At 43.6% G+C, this 22,310-nt stretch overlaps 1 protein-coding gene across 8 annotated transcripts in view; it reads left to right on the forward strand.

The window, feature by feature from the left end:
- Nucleotides 1-22,275, forward strand: part of TEX10 (testis expressed 10) — a 41,610-nt gene extending 19,335 nt beyond the window's left edge. For 7 of the 8 annotated variants that reach the window (XM_083473169.1, XM_083473175.1, XM_083473172.1 and 4 more), the window contains 6 exons: nucleotides 3,816-3,904; nucleotides 6,956-7,089; nucleotides 11,813-11,893; nucleotides 15,046-15,227; nucleotides 17,163-17,373; nucleotides 21,133-22,275. In XM_083473169.1, the coding sequence (XP_083329295.1) occupies nucleotides 3,816-3,904; nucleotides 6,956-7,089; nucleotides 11,813-11,893; nucleotides 15,046-15,227; nucleotides 17,163-17,373; nucleotides 21,133-21,246 (811 nt within the window). In that variant the 3' untranslated portion in view covers nucleotides 21,247-22,275. The remainder of the gene's footprint in view (nucleotides 1-3,815; nucleotides 3,905-6,955; nucleotides 7,090-11,812; nucleotides 11,894-15,045; nucleotides 15,228-17,162; nucleotides 17,374-21,132) is intronic. The other variant, XR_014518737.1, reaches the window with a different exon arrangement.
- Nucleotides 22,276-22,310: the final 35 nt, after the last annotated feature.

Here is a 22,310-nt window from a genome sequence, read left to right on the forward strand (position 1 = left end):
AAATAAAAGAAACCACACCACAACGTTTTCCCTCGGGAGAGCTTAGCGGTTGCTTTCTGTGTGATTTCATTACATCTCCATCCTGCATTTCTTCACCATCGAATCCAAGGTGACAGACATGTGGTTCTCCCATCTGGGCACTGACCATACCTGGACCTGCTTCGCTTCAGGAGGATGGTGGCCTTCTGTACTTTCAGAGTACAGTGGTACCTCTGGATACGAACGGGATCCGTTCCGGATCCCTGTTCGCATCTAGAAGCAAACGTAACCAGCGACGGCATGTCTGCGCACACACGCGTTGCTTTTCTCCGCTTCTGCGCATGTGCGTTACGTCATTTTGAGTGTCTGCGCATGTGCAAGAGGCGAAACCTGGAATTAACACGCTCCATTACTTCCCAGTTGCCGCGGAGCACAACTCGAATGTGCTCAAACCGAAGCGCATTCAACCCGGGGTATGACTGTATACCCTGGGACTTTATTTGAATGTTACAGAAGAAGTGGCCTAAAAACCTCCTTGCAGATTCATTTCTGTGCACAGAGCTGACCTCTCCCAGGTAGAAAACAACAAAAGCACCTTAACGATCTTGGGTCAGTACATTCCTCTGGAACATCTGGTTATTTTTCTTTTACAAATATATTGTAGGAATAAAATAGCCGTTAATTAAAGACATGTTTGGAAGAAAGAATTGTCATACTGTTCCTCATAAAACATAATAAAAAGTGGTATTTTTATTTGGCCCTCATTTTGTTTGGTGAAATGATGATGTTTTCAAAGATGGAAGTGTAAAGTTCACTGGCTCTTCACACAAAGGAAGTAAAATTGCTGCTACTGGTATTCTAAGCCATGGGTAGGCAAACTAAGGCCCGGGGGCCGGATCCGGCCCAATTGCCTTCTCAATCCGGCCTGCGGACTGTCCAGAAATCAGCATGTTTTTACACGGGTAGAACGTGTGCTTTTATTTAAAATGCATCTCTGGGTTATTTGTGGGGCATAGGAATTCATTCATTTTTATTTTTTCAAAATATGGTCCGGCCCCCCACAAGGTCTGAGGGACAGTGAGCCAGCCCCCTGCTGAAAAAAAATTGCTGACCCCTGTCTAAGCTATATATACTCAAGGGGGAAGAACCACTTTCATCCAGCAAATCTGATCCAACATTGGTCATTCTTCCACAGGCCATTTTTGACAGGTCATCAACCTGTGACATCAGGTGAATCTGCACCCGCTGGAAAGCAGCAGGGCTGGCATTGGGCACAGCGGGGAGGGGCTGCTTCAAGCTGTGTGCTCCCCATTGATCCTAATTTGCAGGGCTTGCATTCGCCACTGTTTAAATTGGCCATCAGTTGCAGCCCCTGTTTTCAGCAGGGGTTGGTTCTACGGGAGTTGCTCCTATTGCTGTTGTTCATTTCATTTCATTTCATTTCTATACCACTTTAAATGTTTAGGAAAAAATCACAAAAGTGACTTACAACCCATTAAAATATCGAATACAACAATCCAGAATAAACCATTACTGAATAAAGTCAAATGTAAATTATACATTCAAAGCAACATAATTAACAGGAAAGTAAAATATTATCTTGAAGATTTCAAAACATTACAAAGGAGGTCAGCTACATACTGCCTATTTAACGCAGCAAAGTTAACAACAACAAAATCTTAAACATTTCAGAAGAAAACATTACTGAAGGAAGTAAAATATAAAATGCACATTTAAAACCGCAGAATTAACAAGGGAACAGTGTATTCAGGCACATCTTTCCAGCAGATGGTGGTTAACATTGTCACTAGATGGCACTGTGTGCCTTCTGTGTAAACAGACTGGTTGAACGGAGATGTATATTACTTGTATTCTAAACCTCACCCTTCATATTTTTCATGCTTTTTAAGCAATTTGAAATAGAATAATAGATTCTTCTATTGCGTAGCTGCTATTGCCATTGGGTTTTTTACATTGGTATGTACAAAATATTTGTTTAGAATTAAGTTTTGGCAGTGTAAGTGTCAAAATTATAATCTTGATAATTTAGTTAAGTGGATCCAAGCAGTTAGTGAGGAGATCTGTGGGAAAGTTTGTATTTTATCTTTATGCAGGTAATCTGAACATTTGACACACCACATATTTACATAGCATTGCAGCACAAACGTGATACATTGCAGCTCATAGTTAATGAAACAGTATTTCACTGACATTGATATAATCTCTATTGTAGATTAAGAAATGACACCTTTTAGGATAATTTTGAAGTCATAATCAGATTGCTGAATGTGATTATTAGCTTTATAAAGGGTCATGAATGAGGTTTTAACTAGCTGTTGGATAAAATTCATGATTTTGCTTCATCAGAAGAAACTAGTTGAAAGCAGAACAGATTAGCCAATGTCTAAATTCAGCTGTGGTTGAGCATGTTGTTGTTAGCAAGTATTAGCAAGCAGTTGGTGGCATAAAGGTAAAGGGACCCCTGACCATTAGATCCAGCCACGGACGAATCTGGGGTTGTGGCGCTCATCTCGCTTTATTGGCCGAGGGAGCCGGCGTACAGCTTCCGGGTCATGTGGCCAGCATGACTAAGCTGCTTCTGGCGAACCAGAGCAGCGCACGAAAACATCATTTACCTTCCCACCAGAGCAGTACCTATTTATCTACTTGCACTTCGTGCTTTCTAACTGCTAGGTTGGCAGGAGCAGGGACCGAGCAATGGGAGCTCACCCCATCGCGGGGATTCGAACCTCCGACCTTCTGATCGGCAAGGCCTAGGCTCTGTGGTTTAATGCCACCTTTATTAAATATTGTCTTCAGAGTGGACTCTTGGCAACATTTTGCATGCAGGTCTTGCTATCTAAACACATTTCCTGCGTTCTTAGGAAATAGTTTGTTAGGCAAGCGTTCACATAACCAGTCAACAGTTTCCATTGATTTCTATGGGGAAATTTCTAATGGGGTCTTGGCCATGGAATTTTGGCCCCACCTTGGTTTCTGGCAAAATGGCTGCCACAGACCAGCAAAACACAAAAAAGTAAGGCTGTCTATTTGTTTTTAGTACTGCACAATTGTCCTACTCTTTGAGTATTTGATCCTGCTGTGTGTATAGCAAAGTTTGGGTACTAATGCCTCGTGTTTGAATAAGTGGATTTTTGCAGAACGAGTGTTGGAATAGTGGCACCTGTGTATTTTCATAGCTTTCTCTTTAGATGCTGGTTTTGGCATACCCTTTAGTTCCTTCTTGATCAAGAAGAGTCCATATACTGTGGTATAGATTTAGTATAATTTAGAAAAATATTTTGAGCTCATTTACCCTCCTGACTTTTAAAGAAACTTTTGAATGACTGCCAACTTGATTTCATCTTTTTTCTCCCCATTTGGCAGGTTCACAATCATATAACGAAAGCTCATGTTCACGTTTCATTCAAGAATGCATATAACTATCATTAACCCTTATTTATTCTTCAAAAACACTTTTGCAATATGAGGTTATTAAGAATGGGTTGGATGCTTTGAAAACATTGCATTCATATAAATATCCCTTGCTCGCTTTTTGCATTCTTTCCAACTTAGATTTTTACTTTCATTTTGTAGAAAAGAAACCCTAGTAAACACCTGAAAAAAGTTACAAGACCTGCTTTCCTGCTTATCTCTGCAGTGTTACACCACCTGAGCCAGGCTTATTTTGGATATTTAGCGGTTGGGTGAGGGAAAAGGGCTGTGAGATGACAGGCATGTGTGGAACAGTTCTACCCCTCCCCTACCATCACATCTCGTTTGGACTTGAATTTTCATGTATCCTAATAACCCTTCCTTTTTAAAAAATTAAATAGATCCTCTTTTGTGGGATGGAAGTACCCAGTGCAAGGCAACTCAGTGACTGATCTGGATTACTTCAGCTTCTTGTTTTCAACTCTTACAGGTAATCTGTGTGAATTTAATTTCTTTTTTTATTTCAACATAATTTTGTTGAATTTCATTTAGGAAAAATGCTGTGTTAAGTAGATTGAAGGCAAACATCCTGTAATGCCCTGTACAAACAATGGCTAATCATCAACATAAAAGCGAGAATTTAAGAAGCGATTATTATGAGTGATCAAGCACCCTGTGACTGCTTAATTCACCTACCTGCAGTCAGATTTCAGTTGCCTTCATTTTTTCACTGGGGAGTTTCTCTGCGGGCACCACTGGAGCTGTCTGGCATTGTTTTCTGTTTTAAGACCTTTTGAGATGTTTTATTTCCACAAGACCAGGCGGGTATCCTTTTGCTCTGTTCTCCCAATTACCTCCCAGTAAAGTTTCTGTTTTTGAAATAGTGGTGAGTCCACTGTTTCAGCAGTATTCTAGAACTATAACTAAGCTCAGCAGTATTCCAGAACTTCCCAAATAACTGCCACCAGTATGGTTCTGTACACCAGTCTTGCAGATGTATAAAAGCTGGCTGGATTATGGAGATAGAGGACCAGTAGCTCCTGAATGTCATAGTAAAATTATTTTTGTTTCCAGCATGCCCTCCATTCTTAAACTTTCCTTGCTACCAAACAGCCTCATCAGTCCTTGATTCTCTTTCTTGTGTGTCCAAAATCCTGTACAGTGGTACCCCGCAAGACGAACGCCTCGCAAGACGGAAAACCCACTAGACGAAAGGGTTTTCCGTTTTGGAGGCGCTTCGCAAAACGAATTTCCCTATGGGCTTGCTTCGCAAGACGACAGCCCATAGGGAAATCTCAGGGACAGCGGGGAAGCGCAGTGCGTCTTCCCCACTGTCCTCGGACCTCCTCCGAAGCCTGGTGGCGGGGCGGGGACACCTCCTCCCGCCGCCACCGGGCTTCGGAAGGCTCCTCCGAAGCCGGGCGGTGGGGCGGGAACACCTCCCGCCGCCGCCCGGCTTCGGAACGGTGCTCCGAAGCCGGGCGGTGGGGAGGGAACACCTCCCGCCGCCGCCCAGCTTCGGAACGGTGCTCCGAAGCCGGGCGGCGGGGCGGGAACACCTTCTGAAGGCGGGCGGGGGGCGAAAGTCTTTGCTCCCCCCTGCCTGCCTGTCCTGGAGGGCTTTTGAAGGCAGGCGGGGGGGAGCAAAGACTTTCGCCCCCCGCCCGCCTTCAGAAGAGGTCCAGGACCTCTTCTGAAGGCTGGCGGGGGGCAAAAGTCTTTGTCCCCCCTGCCTGCCTTCCCAGGGGCTTTTAAATCGCCCCGGACAGCGGAGAAGTCCTCCGCTGTCCCGGGGCGATTTTAAAATTCCGCCCGCCAGCATTTTAAGATCGCCCGGACAGCGGAGAAGTCCTCCACTGTCCCGGGGTTTTTTAAAATGCTGGGGGTGGGAAGAAAAGCCCTTGTCCCCCCCCCCAGCCTTCAGAAGAGGTCTGAAGGCGGTTTCCCTAGGAACGCATTAATTGATTTTCAATGCATTCCTATGGGAAACCGTGCATCGCAAGACGAAAAAATTGCAAGACGAAGAGACTTGCGGAACGAATTAATTTCGTCTTGCGAGGCACCACTGTACTGCCCAAGTAATTCTTCTCACGCCCTTGTATGCCAATATTATTAATATCTTCCTCTTAATCACACTGTTCCCTGGCTTGCTTCAGACCTTCATAATCTACAATACAAATATTAATGTGCAGCCACAACACAATCACAATCTTTTTATATAAAGCTTCAAATACGAAACCCTTAAAAAACCCCCCTAAACCACTGATAGCATCAGATCTGTTTGAAGGTTTATGTTTGTCTACCACTAGTATTAAGGGACGCGGGTGGCGCTGTGGGTAAAACCTCAGCGCCTAGGGCCTGCTGATCGCATGGTCGGTGGTTCGAATCCCTGCGGCGGGGTGAGCTCCCATCTTTCGGTCCCAGCTCCTGCCCACCTAGCAGTTCGAAAGCACCCCTAAGTGCAAGTAGATAAATAGGGACCGCTTTATAGCGTGAAGGTAAACGGCGTTTCCGTGTGCTGCGCTGGTGCCGGCTTGCCAGAGCAGCTTCGTCACGCTGGCCACGTGACCCGGAAGTGTCTTCGGACAGCGCTGGCCCCCGGCCTCTTAAGTGAGATGGGCGCACAACCCTAGAGTCTGTCAAGACTGGCCCGTACGGGCAGGGGTACCTTTACCACTAGTATTGTTTCTAATTTCAGCTTAATTCACTATTAAAACCCGATTGTTAAGAAGTCTGGTTGTGAATCCACTTACCTGGTAGTAATCGCCCTGTTGAATTCAATAGGGTTTTCTTCTGATTAGTTGTGGTTAGGACTCACAGAGTTGCATAGTGAGACCAGACTTGTCTTTAAAATGGCAAAACGTGAGAGTGAGTCATTAAAACTGAGCATTAGTAATGAATAGTTGGCTCAGTTAAGTCATTTCCCCTAGCTTTTAATAACACCCAGGCCCTCAGATGTATGGGGTAGGATCCAAAGACACATGAAACTCGTCCCATAAACCCTACAAAGCTCTTCCTAAGCAGTAACCAAATGATGAACTGCTTTTGAAACAAGAATGCGTCAAAGCATGGGAAGCTCAGCTGCTCAAGAAGTGGGATGTGGAAGAACAATTCTGCTTGTCTGGCACAAGCTACCAGCAGGAACTTAAGCAGTAGTTATCCCAGTCATTCTAAGGATTTACTAAAGCTAATTATTTACTGAATTATCCCATGGAAATCTATGCGACTGTAAGCACATACTTAATGCTGTCTCATGGAAACTAATGGAGATTGTAAGTGCTTAACTTGGATCGTGTCCAGGGTGTAATACTGCTAGCATACTTTCCTGTTTGAAGATTTGTTTGTTTGCATGTTTAAGTATCATTCTGATTTTGGCCGCAGGTCTTGTATATTTCCCTTTATACTTCACAAATATGAAGTGTGGGATAGAATCTTTTTAATGAGTTGTTAACCAGTATTTTTTATTATAGATGGAAAATAGCAGAATGGTAATTCCCTCTGGGGTCTGCTCCTAATGGGCTTCTCTGTCCACTTTTTCCAGGCTTCTCCCGAGAAGAGCTGACCAACCTGCAGAGCATCAGAGGGAGGCCACACATAAGCCAAACACAGCTCTCCCCGGTCCAGATCTACTTGACAGATCTGGATCAGTTTTCATATCACTGGGCAATGACAGAGGTAAGACCGTCCACACGGAGTATTCAGAGTTAAAATATCCTAGGCTGGCATGCCTGTAGGCTCAGTATTGGTGGTAAATGTTCTGTAGGGAGTAAAAAAATCTATACATTATTCCCTGACTACGTTGCTCGTGAGAGAAAAAGGATGCCAGTGTAGTGGCTAAAGCTGAATATTAGTGGTTCCATTACAGTCTCACTAAAGCCTAAGATCAGCTTCAGAATAAGTGGTTCCTCAATAGCAGGCATAGACGGCCCAGCTAGAGTCTTTCCTTTTTTTCTGCAAGATATGGTGGCTGCACGCCCTCTTCACATCAGGGTGTATTGAAAGGTTTGCTGGCCATTGGTGTCCCCTAGGAACTCGGCAAGAGAGCCAGCGTGGTTAAGAGCGGTGGACTCGTAATCTGGTGAGCCGGGTTCGCTTCCCCGCTCCACATGCAGCTGCTGGGTGACCTTGGGCTAGTCACACTTCTCTGAAATCTCTCAGCCTCACCTTACAGAGTGTTTGTTGTGGGGGAGGAAGGGAAAGGAGATTGTGAGCCGCTTTGAGACTCCTTAAAGGGAGTGAAAGGCGGGATATCAAGTCCAAACTCCCCCTCTCCTCCTCCTTCTGTCCTTGAGGGTGGATTCACTTGATGCTCCTGTTAGTTCTGGGCTCAAACTCATAGGACCCTAGTTTTGATTTTGCACAGTCGTTTTCCAGTAGCTGAGCGAGAGTTCCATCTTGCTGGACTGTTCCCCAGGAAGCGTTGTCACATCTTCTGGCCCTGCCTTCTGAGCAGAAGTGCATACTGTTGAATTGTGCTTAGAGGTGACTCTTCTGCTAGCAGGCTGGCATTGGATTCAGAATGGGGAATGGGCCTTGTCTTGAATTTGCACTGCCGGCATTGCCATCTTCTCACTGTTAAGATAGCATTGCTTTTGCTTTGCTGTTGTGGTCAGTTTGAGGAGCAAGGTGGAAAACAGCCTATTTCATGTTTCCTTTTTGAAGTAGGAAAATAAGTGTACTTTACAAACACATTAGGGCGTTGATTACACTACAGTGTAACTATCCATATTTTGGAGTCTTTGCCACCTGGAATGTAAGCTTAGGCAATTCATGCACTTTACGTACGTGATCTGCGGGATATTTGGTAAGAAATTATTTTTATTGAAATTTTTGCTGAATAAAGACTGAAAATAAAAGTGACAGGGCACAGTGACACAGTCAGTATGTGTAACAGCAAAAGAAGTTACAATGGTAAGTTATCACAAAGCTGCACCTTTGTGTGGAGCAAAGTTGCATATAGCTTTCTTGAAGCTGTATCAGTCCATTGAGCCTGCAGGATATTTATGGAAACAGAAGTAAATAAAAATATCCGAATCAAGCAGTTCTTTGCGTTTTTAGAACTGCTCACGTGAGACATTGCCAACCAGTTGTAGGAAGATTGTAAGGCTGTCTGGCTGGATCCCTTAGACACAGTGGTGCAAATTTTGCTTTGTATGTTCTTTCAGAATAAAAATAGCAATGCTTTTATGTGATGTTATTTGCGTTTTCAAGCAATCCACAATCCCCTGAACAGTTATCTCTGTGTATCTGAAATACTCTGGGCATTGTTACCAGAGCTTTGAGCTTTCAGAAGATGCTTTTTAGCAGTGGCTTGGCTAAGCACATGAGGTCCAGAAGGGAAGATACTCTTGAGTCAATGATTAGAAGCCCAAAGAATAACATTTTGGGGGAAAGTTTAATATAGGGGGAAATATAAAAGTTGCATATAAGGCCATATTGTTTAAGATGACAGTGGGAAATACAGGCTCATTTGGGGCAGATTACGTTAAAAAATATTGTCATTACAGCATTCTTCATTTGAGCAAGTCCAGAATAGCCAGGCATTTAATTTTATTACTGGGTGATTTGGGAATATTCAGGAGAGTTCTTTTAGGCAAAGAGAGTTGTGAGTCTTTCGCTGGTCCTACTGTTTTAATTGTCAATATCCATATTTTTTAAAAAAAATATATCTAAATGATAGTGTGATCATTTCATTTGGGATGGAATCTTCATTGGCCAGTTTTTGAATGGATAAAATGAGCTCAACACCCACAAAAATGTGTTTCGTTTGGTGTGAACTAAAATGTGGAGAAAGCCAATTGCATATTAGAAGTAGTTTTTGTAAAAAGGAGTTTATATTGCTGCTTGGACTTACTTTATCATAGCAGCTTTTGCCTTATAACTGCATTATGAACACTTTTGATACAAAAACTTTTCCTAATCAATGGCTAGAGAAGAGACAGAAGCATCCAGCACTATCGACGCTTGTCATGGAGGCTTCTGCCTGCAAACCAATCCAATAAATTTATTTATTAAATTTATAAACAGCCCTTCATCCTAAGATCTCAGGGCGCCCAAGATAAAAATACAGGATAAAAGCACAAATAAATAGTTAGAATAAAAGCACAGCAAAACAATAATGCCCCCTCCCACAAACACATTTAAAAGGCCATAGAATATTAATGTGCCCAAGGCCTGGATGAAGAGGAACATTTTCGTCTAGCACCTAAAGATGTATAATAAAGGCGCCAGACAAACCTTCCTGGGGAGAACATTCCACAAACGGGAAGCCACTGCAGAAAAGGCTCTTTCTTATGTTGCCACCCTCCCGACCTCTCATAGAGGAGATGCTCGAAGAAGGGCCTCAGAGGATGATCCCAGAGCCCGGGGTGGTTTATATGGTCAAATCAGGCTTCCTCAGCCTGATGCATCCAGATGTTTTGGACTGCAACTCTGATCAGCATGGTCAGTAATTAGAGATGGTTGGAGTTCAAAACATCTGGGAAGCACCAGGTTAGGGAAGCCTGAGTTGAAGAGAATGAGCAGAAGAATTTATGGTTATATTCATTCACTTTGTAGATACTCAAGGATATGGAAAAAAGAGCTGTGGCAACAGTTGCAACCTATTTTTTAAGAACCCCGGGGCACTAATTGCTCATATAATTTGTTTGAGCACACGCCTGGACTCTTTTGGGATTTTCTAAATCGGAGGGAAGGTAGTAAGATGAGTAAATGTTTTAAGTGTCAGCATAAATGGCAGTTGGGTTATGAGTGGAGAGCGAGGTTGTTTTCCAATTACAGGCAGGGAGTCTTCATTAGCATTGGATCTGTAGTCTCAATATTGACTGTAGCCAGAGAGCAATTTGATCCTTCTGTTGTCAGTGCTTTATCCCTCGAGGCTTCATGTCTACAGGTTTGTTGCCTTTCCAGATTGCAAGATAAGGTTTCTAAGGAATTGTCTATTTATGTCACTTAATTTTCACTGTAGCACTCACCGTTCGGTGCACAAAATGTTTTAGAGTTCTGACCTCAGAAAACAGAAAAAGATGTTATCCTTTACCTCTGTTCCGTTAGCATTTCAAAATATAGCGTTTAAGGCATGTTGGAATTCTTCTTTCCTTTGCCTATGTGACGCATCCATTCATGGGTTGTTCGTCTCCCATTTGCACAAGGCAGGGACATGTGACTTGATGGTTTCCTCTATCCTGTCCCCTGCTGGCTCTTCTCCCAGTTCAAGCTGACAAGATGGATTGAAGCTTGCATAGCTTTGATCTGTGAAGCTCAGCACATACTTTTGCACACTGTCCCAACCGCTACATCTCCCACTTTCACCACTAATGCTTCCATCACAGAGATCTGATAGGTACAATTACATTTGCCAGGTGTGCCTGGTAAAGAATAGACAAGCATACCCTGGTTGAAGTGGCCTTCAGGAGGATAGTACTGCAACAGGTACTTTCTTTGATTTTAAGCAATCTCTGTTTGCATCCAGGAGTACATGCAACCTGTGTGCCCGTAACAAACAATTAATAGAGCTCTCTAGTTGCTTTTGTGTGGTGTGAGATGGCATCCACTACCATACCTTGGATAATATACATGGTGGCTGCCCCTATCCACATAGCTCAGTTAGGCCCACACAGATTTCTTTGTCCAGGTTGATGTTCCTTCCTCCTTTCCCTGCTATCTTGCCCTGTCTGAACCTGGTACTGTTGAGGGCCTTCTTCTGCCGCAAGCTCAGCCACAGAACTGGACTGGAGGGAGTCAACAAGGGGAAGAGAACGGGGGAAGCAATCAAGCCACATGTCCCTTCCTGGGTGACAGAGGCGACCCTTCGCCTTCACTGTAAGTCACTGTTGGTGCTTTCAGATGGTGAGGAGGATTCTAAAACCATTAGTTGTTAAAAAGGCACCCGTGTGTCTGATTCAGTTTGTCGTATTTGAGTGTCTTGTAGTGTGAGCAGGAAATGGAAGCCCTGCAGGACTTGACTTCCTTGTTTGTTTTTGCTTTTACGTCCCACCTTTCTTCTGAGGAGTTCAAGGCATAGTGTTTGTGCCTCCTCGCCATTTTTAGCCTCACAACGACCCTGTGAAGTAGGTTAGGCTGAGAGATGGTAACTGGCCAAGGGTCAGTGGTTTAACCCAGGCATAGGCAAACTCGGCCCTCCAGATGTTTTGGGACTACAACTCCCATGATCCCTAGCTAACAGGACCAGTGGTCAGGGATGATAGGAGTTGTAGTCCCAAAACATCTGGAGGGCTGAGTTTGTCTATGCCTGGTTTAACCTATATGAAATGATTAAATGCAGCTTTTAGAATTCTGGAATGTGTCACTTTTGACCATATATCCACTATGACTTTGTAGAAACAAAAATGTAGATGTACAGTGAATATTGGCATTAATATTATTGCTGTTGTAACAGGTGGTGACCCAGTGCCTGTCTACTATACCTTCAAGAAGCCAGTGCATAGATATTGTACAAAATGGCATTTGCAAATACCTGGTAGGTGGTAATTTTGAATATATTCTATGTTGGTTTTATTTAATTATCGTTTGTGATTGAAATTGTGGCCAATAAAAAGAGTTTGGTATGTGCAGATGTGCTTGCTAGGCTCATTTCTGGCCTTGCAGTTACACTCACTATTCATGTCTTAGTCTGTGAACAGCATATAATAGCAGTTTTCCTGTTCATAAGCGGTTGCAGAAACATTTCATCGCAATCATGAAAGTCTTCATACTGTGTTTAAATATGTTATATTCCATGTTTCTTTATGGAAATTTCAAAATGACCAACAGCAAACTGTCATAAAAATGGAACAAATGACAACAAGGATTTTTTTTACTATCAGTTGGCCATCATTAGAAACCAGCAACAGCCACAGGCCATGAGCAGTAATGGAGGCATTGGGGAGAAGGGGCTTCCTTTGCTAGAGCAACAAAAAGGCCTTTCCCTTAATGCCCACCAGCTGGCTGACGCAACACCTCTGATGTTGATGAGTGGACAGGAAGGAATATGTACAAAGACGTTATCCTCGCGATAAATGGGGGCATTTTAGAGCTATAAAATGAATCAATTACTAGTGAAAATAGAGCAGTACCAGGTAATTCCGTACTGACCAATGTAACATTTGCCGTCACTTTTACATAATATTTTTTGTGTTAGCTAATATTATTTAACTCCAGTGAACTGTAAACTATTTGTTAACTGCCTTAATCTTCCCTACAGAAATAATCAAGAAGTATGCCACACTTAGTTTAAATATTTTCTTTCTCTTGTGTTTTAAAAGAAGTAACAGTTTTGGCACATCAGTAATTTATCTATAACTTGTTTTCTCTAAAAGTATGAATCAGTCCCCCTCATCTGTGGCGATATGCATGAAGAACTTCTGTTTCATGGGCAAGAGCCAAACTTATGGTGTTATTTATTGGCTACCCTGGAAAGAGAGGTTTTCTAGCAGATGACCTGTGTCCAATTCGATGTGAAAATTCATTTATAGATATCCACAAATGAATGCCTTCAAAGCAAGACCCTGGGCACATGACACTTCAGTATGCATTCGCAAGTTGCAGGTCACATGTGGGAAGGTGTAATTCGAATCCGAGGATGAAGTGGTGGGTTTAGCATTGCAGGTAACCTGGCCCTCACCACTTCTGCTATCAGGAGCAGCACGGGGTCACAGAAAACAATAAAAGCTGCATTCCTAAGAAGTGGTTCAAACCCACCCAGAGCAGGCTGTACAGCTGTCTCTGAGACAACTGCTTCCAGGTGGACTGCTTTTCTTTTCACTGGATTGTTTGTCCACATCCCATCCTTTACTGTCTCCAAACATTGATTCAGGGCGTTCAGTGCATTACTAGAAAACCCTGACACTTCAGACCAAATCTATGGATGTCCTCACCCAACAGTTTCATGTAGATGTTAGAAAGCATGGAAGGCAAAACTCACTATGGCAGCACTCCCTAAGTTTAAGGGCTGTGGTTCAGAGCAGCAGTCTCCCATCGTAACCTGCTGGATCCTTCATTTCAGGAATGACTCAGTTCCAGGAATCATAGAATCATAGAGTTGGAAGAGACCACAAGGGCTATCGAGTCCAACCCCCTGCCAAGCAGGAAACACCATCAGAGCACTCCTGACATATGGCTGTCAAGCCTCTGCTTAAAGACCTCCAAAGGAGGAGACTCCACCAGACTCCTTGGCAGCAAATTCCACTGTCGAACAGCTCTTACTGTCAGGAAGTTCTTCCTAATGTTTAGGTGGAATCTTCTTTCTTGTAGTTTGGATCCATTGCTCCGTGTCCGCTTCTCTGGAGCAGCAGAAAACAACCTTTCTCCCTCCTCTATGTGACATCCTTTTATATATTTGAACATGGCTATCACATCACCCCTTAACCTCCTCTTCTCCAGGCTAAACATGCCCAGCTCCCTTAGCCGTTCCTCATAAGGCATCGTTTCCAGGCCTTTGACCATTGAATGACTTGCTACAGTACCTCCCAGTCCCATTCTGACAGGGTGAGCTAGAGGGACAGCATAGTTGGTGAGATATGCTCTTCGGAGCTGCACCAGAATCAAGCATTAATTGGCTCCCAACTTTTCAGCTGAAAAGGCTCTGCAAGGATTACAGATCAATAAAAACAAGACAGTTCCTGACATCAGGTTTAAATTCTAAAAAATGGAACACAAAAGGAAAAAGGAATGGGAAGGGAAGAGGAAAAAGTGAACCAGGGCATTCATTATTTAAAGTTAGCCAGTTTTAAGACTTCATAGTTTCTCCCAACAAAAAAAATTAAATCCATCTACCAAAGTCAAACTGAAAGGCAACGATAACAGAACCCTTCATGAACTATATTTCACTTCATTAGGACTGCCACTCTAGACAAGTGTTTTGTGAAAAACTTTGCCATGAATCCATAGCAACAGGATGGACATGAAGCTTGAGGTCCTGATTTCTTTGTCATGCCTCTGCTGCTGACTCCCAAGGCACAGACCGTGAGTGGGGACCCTCTCAGCCTCTGCCCAAGTGTGGTTTTCTTAGGCCTATCCGCCTAGAGAGACCCTTGGAACTGTTGCCAGGCCACTCTCCTCTCTGGCCCTTCTGTGCACTTCAAATGCTTTGGCCTGGCTGCAATGTGTCCGTGGACCCTGAGAATACATTTCTTGTCTGTCTGGACAGAGGCTAGAGCAGGCATCCCCAAACTTGGCATTCCAGCTGTTTAGGGACTGCAGCTCCCATCATCCCTAGCTAACAGGACCAGTGGTCAGGGATGATGGGAATTGTAGTCCCAAAACAGCTGGAGGGAGGGCTGAGTTTGGGGATGCCTGGGCTAGAGTATGCAGGAGGTGTGCAGAAACCGTTGTTCATCCTACCCACATCGTAACATTCTTCCGCTGTATTTTAAATCTGTGACGTGAGCTTAAGCCCACTGTACAAGGTAGTATGGAAGGTGTTTTGCTTGGCTGTTGCTAAATAAATAAGATGCCAATTCATGGGATTAATGTGCTCAATCCTCAAAGGAAAGGAAGGGCAGGTTGTAAAATGTAACAGATTGAGGGGGAAATGAAGTTATTTTTAGAATTGTTCTTAGACACAGGCGCAAGCACAGCTATGGCAGAAATGAGTGTCTGTGTGAAAGGTAATTTATTTGTTTTGTCTCCTAGGCAGGGTTGACTGTAATACCTGACAGTGCTGCTGGATCTGTTTTGTGTGCCATTAGTAAGCTCTTGGATCAAGCGGGCTTGCTTAATGAAAACCTTGCAAAGTTCCTAGCGTCTTTGTGTTACAGTCTCCTTTATCTCCTCTTAACGATAGAGAGAGAAGATACAGAACACCTGCAGAAGAGGTGAGCTTTTAATTTGAGGACTTCTCAAATACAGTGGTGCCTCGCAAGACGAAAAGAGTGATTCTCTTCGTCTAGCGGTTTTTTCGTCTTGCGAAGCAAGCCCATTGAAGGATTAGCGGATTAGCGCTGTTAGCGGCTTTTAGCGGCTTATCTGCTGATCGGATCAGCTGATAAGCGGCTTAGAAAAAGGGGGGGGGAGGAAAAAAAACAGCAGGAACTCGCAAGACATTGTCGTCTTGCAAAGCAAGCCCATAGGAAATTCGTTTTGCGAAGCACCTCCAAAACGGAAAACTCTTTCGTCTAGCGGGTTTTCCGTCTTGCGAGGCATTTGTCTTGCGGGGCACCGCTGTATTGGCATCTGTAAAAAGCACTTTAGAAATACATATGAAATTTGCTTGTTTTACTTGAGTAATAAAATATCAGTCTGTACCTGTGCAAGTTTTTTTATAAGGTGGATGGACTTCCATTTCATTGCACCACATTGAGGAATAAGTCAGCTGTATACCACCAGCAATCACACAAATCTTTGGGATTTAGACTGTTGCCTTATTTAATTTTCCAGGCTCCTTACGACAGGTTCGCGTGCTGTAGCTTGCCCACCGGGAGTCTAAATTTTGCCTGCAAGGCCATGTCCCCCAAACACTGCCCCTTGCCCCACAGCTGATGCTATATATGTCAGCTGTGGAGCAGGTAGGGATGTGGGTGCTAGTGCACACATGGGAGCCTTAAAGTGCACTTCAAGTTGTGGTATGTAAAGGGGTTCCCCTGCAGAAAGTAAGCTTTGGTTCTGCCGCCCTTGAGCTTATACGCGGGAGAGCCAAAGCCTGCTGGATTGGCTGTGTGCAGCGCTGTGAAATACTAACTTTGGCACTTCAAAGCGATTGTTGTGACAACAGGTGGGAAGCCACATGAGAATAGATCTTGGTGGGGATCTGACCCATGGAGCCAAAAGCAGGCTGGATTTCGAATATCAGCATTCTAAGACACTAGTTGCTTTAATTCTCTTCTAACCCTCTAGAGGGACGTGGGTGGCGCTGTGGGTTAAACCACAGAGCCTAGGACTTGCCGATCAGAAGGTCGGCGGTTCGAATCCCCGCGACAGGGTAAGCTCCCGTTGCTCGGTCCCAGCTCCTGCCAACCTAGCAGTTCGAAAGCATGTCAAAGTGCAAGTAGATAAATAGGTACCGCTCTGGCGGGAAGGTAAACGGCGTTTCCATGCGCTGCTCTGGTTCACCAGAAGCGGCTTAGTCATGCTGGCCACATGACCCGGAAGCTTTACGCCGGCTCCCTCGGCCAATAAAGCAAGATGAGCGCCGCAACCCCAGAGTTGGTCACGACTGGACCTAACGATCAGGGGTCCCTTTACCTTTACCTAACCCTCTAGAATGTTATTCCCAGTAAGCTCTTCTGAAACAATGTGCTTTTTAAAAACAAAACAAAACTGATTTTAAAGTAAGCGAGAGATAAATCAGACAGGAATGTTACCTCTGCAATTGGGATTTCTTTGATTGACTACCCTTTGTCCAAACGGTAGAAATCTTACTGTAACTTGCAGCGCTGGAATCTTGAACTGGGTCACGGCTCCTGTGTGCATGTTAGATAGCAAGCAGTTTTAATTTGATAATCCGTTCTTTCTTGCACAATGTATTCACGGTTGACTATATAATTGACTCTATGTAGTTGAATATTAATAACTATTTTAAAAATATTTTTTTAACTATAACTGGTGACAAATTGGTGGAAATGGTTTGCAAGTAACTTTAGTGTACCAGTTTTTGTCATTTTCTGTGCCATTTTCTTCCTAGAAACTATAGTCTACAGTACTCATTTTTGTTCTTCAGAGAGGTGGACTGAGAAAGTTAATTTGAGCTTAAATAACTCCTGTGCCCTTGGTTTCCCTTATAGACTCTCTGGCTGTGCTTTCTTCCTCTACAGGGACGCATTGTGGAGTTGCTGCATTTCCGTGCTCACCGCCTTGCCTCGCGTATTGAGGCTGATGTTGCAGAGTCTTCAAGTGAGCAGAGTCTGTCCGGAGGAATTGCCTGTCCTTGCCCAGCTCCTCCGCTTGCTAATGCAACACGGACAACTTCGAAGTCATATGGTGACCAATGAACTTCTGGTGAAACAGATTGTCAAAGATATCACGGTAGGCACACATTCTCAATCACTACTTGCTCAGGCTAGTTTTCAGCGTCCCTGATGGCTGTTTAACTTACCTTGGCCTGACGCACACACCTTGAAGCAGACCTTCTATTTGCAAGCGAAGAGCAATGGGCCCCCTGAGAGCCAAGACTAATTTTCCTTTCCTCTGCTGGCCATCAGTGCTGTCTTCGGGTTGGTGGGGATTGTTTCCAAAATGCCTGGATAACATGTTGGGGGAAGGCTGCTTTAAACTGTAAAGGGGCAATCCCCCTATTGAGAAGCAGGGATGAGATTGAGAAAGGCACACCTGAGGGGCGTGTACATTCTCCAGGCGCATCTCCCTTTTCCACTGGACCCCTAGGTTAAGCAAGCAGTTGTCCTTCCAGCTCCCAGTTGCAGTGGGTGAGGGCTGTGCCGCCAAAGTCTGCTTGCAGCATACAAGCAGGGTGCATATGCAGCTCATAGTCCTTGCTGCTTTGAAGGGGACTTTCTTTAAAAAGCAGGGTCATCTCCCCCCCCCCCAATATCTCAAGAATCCCCTTTAAGGGGATCCTGATCAAATTTGCAGATGACACCAAATTGGGAGGGGTGGCTAACACCCCAGAGGACAGGATCACACTTCAAAACGACCTTGACAGATTAGAGAACTGGGCCAAAACAAACAAGATGAATTTTAACAGGGAGAAATGTAAAGTATTGCACTTGGGCAAAAAAAATGAGAGGCACAAATACAAGATGGGTGACACCTGGCTTGAGAGCAGTACATGTGAAAAGGATCTAGGAGTCTTGGTTGACCACAAACTTGACATGAGCCAACAGTGTGACGTGGCAGCTAAAAAAGCCAATGCAATTCTGGGCTGCATCAATAGGAGTATAGCATCTAGATCAAGGGAAGTAATAGTGCCACTCTATTCTGCTCTGGTCAGACCTCACCTGGAGTACTGTGTCCAGTTCTGGGCACCACAATTCAAGAAGGACACTGACAAACTGGAACGTGTCCAGAGGAGGGCAACCAAAATGGTCAAAGGCCTGGAAACGATGCCTTATGAGGAACGGCTAAGGCAGCTGGGCATGTTTAGCCTGGAGAAGAGGAGGTTAAGGGGTGATATGATAGCCATGTTCAAATTTATAAAAGGATGTCACATAGAGGAGGGAGAAAGGTTGTTTTCTGCTGCTCCAGAGAAGTGGACACGGAGCAATGGATCCAAACTACAAGAAAGAAGATTCCACCTAAACATTAGGAAGAACTTCCTGACAGTAAGAGCTGTTCGACAGTGGAATTTGCTGCCAAGGAGTGTGGTGGAGTCTCCTACTTTGGAGGTCTTTAAGCAGAGGCTTGACAACCATATGTCGGAAGTGCTCTGATGGTGTTCCCTGCTTGGCAGGGGGTTGGACTCGATGGCCCTTGTGGTCTATTCCAACTCTATGATTCTATAAGGGGATTCTATCCCAGTGTTAGCCCTTTCCATGTTTCAAAGCTCAGTGTGTCCACATACAATATATCCTGTTGGAAAATAAAAGGAGTGAACTATTAGAATGAACAGATGCTGGTCGTTACTTCTATATGTGTGTGAACCCGTCTCCAAGAAATCATTAGCTTTGGGTCAATAGCAACCAAAAGTGGTGAAATGTTATTTCTCCTTTAATAAGCATAGCCTGGTACGTTCAACACGGTTTGCATTATAACACCTGAAGGGATAATTAGGGAAGTGTCCAAGTACAATGATACAATTTGGAAACATTGTTGCTTTATAAAAGCATTTTCTTTTAATTTACTAAATGCAACTGCTGATTAGCCTAAATAATTCCTCACAGCATACCAGGAAAGAGCCCAATTTATGTAATTCCAATTAACTGTGTTGCTGGAAACCATGGAAGGGGCAAATGTTGCTCTTGCGCTCCTATTTTGCCTGCTGGTTTCCCAGACGCATCTGGTTAGCCGCTGTGAAACAGGATGCGGGACCAGAAGGGCTAAAGGCCTGATCCAGCAGGACTCTTCTTACATTCTTACGTAACTGTAATCCTCTCTCTTCCCTGTCCTGCCTACTTCATGAGAGAAGCATAAAAAGTTGTACCCAGTGTTTATATTTTCAGAGATGGGAGTTCCAAGTTGTGTTTGAGAAATTAAATATGGCAATATTGTTTTCTCCATAACAAACCCTAGTTCATGAAAAGCATCTAAACTAATGAAATTGTGATATTTATAAAAAAAATATACTGCCAACTTGTACAGAACTAGTATAGAATTTCAGGGTAGTTTACAATAATGTATAAAAGTACAATAAAACACCATAAAAATGATTCAAAATAATCATTAAAATGACTGGCTGATCAAGAAATGTTAAGCGGCTGCACAGGCTTTTTGGCTTAAAAAATGTATTCAGAAGACACTTGAAAGTCAGTCGCAAAACTATCCCACCATTGAGCTGGAGAGACTGCAATAGTAATAGGTACCACATTTCACATAAAGCCCTTCTGGCAGAGGGTGTTTACAGGAATAAGCTTTATTATGGGTCAACATGTGGAATGCACCCCAAGTTTGGGATTGTTAACTATTTTTAGAGAAGGGTAATCTGGCCTTTGTTATAAAGAACTAATTACTTTTAGTAGTGGCATGCCTACTAGAGGCACAGAATTGGAAAGGATTAGAACATCTGTGTATCTCCCATTGGAGGGATGCAGGTGGCACTGTGGTCTAAACCACTGAGCCTCTTGGGCTTTCCGATCAGAAGATCGGCAGTTCAAATCCCCACTACGGAGTGAGCTCCCATTGCTCTGTCCCAGCTCCTGCCATCCTAGCAGTTTGAAAGCACACCAGTGCAAGTAGATAAATAGGTACTGTGGCGGCGGGAAGGTAAATAGTGTTTCTATGTGCTCTGGCACTCATCATAGTGTCCCGCTGCGCCAGAAGTGGTTTAATCATGCCGGCCACATGACCTGGAAAGCTTTCTGCGGACAAACACCAGCTCCCTTGACGTCATAATAATAATAAAAATTTTTATTTATATCCCGCCCTCTCCAGCCGAAGACAATAAAATAGCTAACAACAATAAAATAGTACAAGATTCTAAAAACATTTCATTATAAAAATTAATTAAAATCAAATTGTTGGCAACCATTAAGCTAAAGTTCTGTGGAGATTGCCAAAGGAGGGAGTCAGGCTGTGCCCTGACCAAAGGCCTGGCGGAACAGCTCTGTCTTACAGGCCCTGCGGAAAGATGTCAAGTCCCGCAGGGCCCTAGTCTCTTGTGACAGAGCGTTCCACAAGATTGGAGCCACAGCCGAAAAAGCCTTGGCTTTAGTTGAGGCCAAAATGAAGCAAAATGAGCGCCACACCCCATAGTCACCTTTGACTGGACTTAACCATCCAGGGCTTCTTTACCCTTTTACCTTACCTCCCATTGGAAACAGAATGTATGGGCTGTTGCTGTATCAGAAAAATTAACAAAGATTACATGCATTGAAAAATACAAAAGATGTAGACGATTTTGTTGAAATATGGCATCCTTTTAAAGAATACTTTACTGATAGTCCCGAAGAATGACAACTACCAAAATCACAGATTGGGACTCTGGCAAACTTAACTAGATTGATCTGTCCAAGAGGAAGGCAAGGGGGATTTTGTTTTTGTATCCTCTCTCTCTTTTTGTAATTGTTATACAGTATATAGGAAATCAATAAAACTATATTTATTTATTTTAAAAAGTCAGAAGCAAGGGTATGTTGAAAAATTCCAGGCAGTAACTCTGTTTTCTGATTCTAGCTATTGAAGAGTGGCGAAGCTCAAGACCAGTGGCTGACAGACCTCCATTACTATTACAATATATACTTAGCCACACATCCCCCAGGATCTGGTGCAGCTGACACAGTATATTAAAGAAAACGACTGCATTTAGATTGTGGGTCTCAGTGCAAAATGTCAATTTTCTGTGGAAATTGAAGTTACATTTCATTAAAAAGACTTTTTCATGTAAAAAGCTACTTTTCCTGTATTTGTACCAAAAATTCAAAAGCAGCTGGCTCTGAGCAGCTTGCTGCCATCACTAAGGGCCAAAACTATACATGATGTAAAACGTGTCTTTGCGTTTCAAAGGTGGAAAGTGTCTGCTGGTAAGACTGACAACTTCTGAAATTGCAGCAGGCCTGGAAGAGAAGCTTCCACTTCCCTCCTGCTGTGGTTCTGAGGAAAATCCCTTGTCTGAAGCTGGTGCAAAGGGGGATTTCTTTCCAGTGCAAATAGCAGCCGCCCCATAAGCGTGCAGGGAGGAACTTTCACGGGGATGCTGCTAATGCAGAGGCCAGAAGAGAACTGTGCAGGAAGGTTTTTGCTCTACCCCTTAAGGGATATAGGGCATTTTAAAAGCTGCTTCTGGAGGAGAGTGAACACTACGTTGGCTAGAGTGAATGAAGAGATTGTGGAGAAATGCCAGTTTCATTGGGTGGCCTCCCAACTCCCACCCCAGGCAAGTTTTGTAACACATTATTCTTGATGTATGTAGTAAAAAAAAAATCCTTTTGCATATTATTTTTCTTATAAAACTGAGGATTGTCTTAACTACCTTTTTATTATTAACCTGAGATTTTGCCATCCTTGCTCATTTTCATCGTTCACAAAAGTTCAAGCCAGAGTTGTCCAAACTAGCAGAGAGCTGCAAAACCTGTTGGATATTTTGGCGAATGCAGTGGTTTGACAAAAGATAATGACTTCATCTGTCAGCGTGGAACTGCTGACTTGTGACTACTTTTGAGCAAGGTGTCTTGAGTACTGTTGGTTCAGATCTGCTTCTCTTGGAAGGAAGGAAGGAAGGAAGGAAGGAGCAAATCATTGAGAATTTCAGCTGCCAGGCTGGTGCAAACCTTTTGGGCCTTGTATATTACTGATTAAAAAAAAGAAATTCTACTCAAACCTTGAGAAAATTGGTTGTGTGTTTTTTCATTTTA

Source organism: Podarcis liolepis (assembly GCF_965112155.1).
Source record: "Podarcis liolepis genome assembly, chromosome: 13".
Lineage (NCBI taxonomy): Eukaryota > Metazoa > Chordata > Lepidosauria > Squamata > Lacertidae > Podarcis > Podarcis liolepis.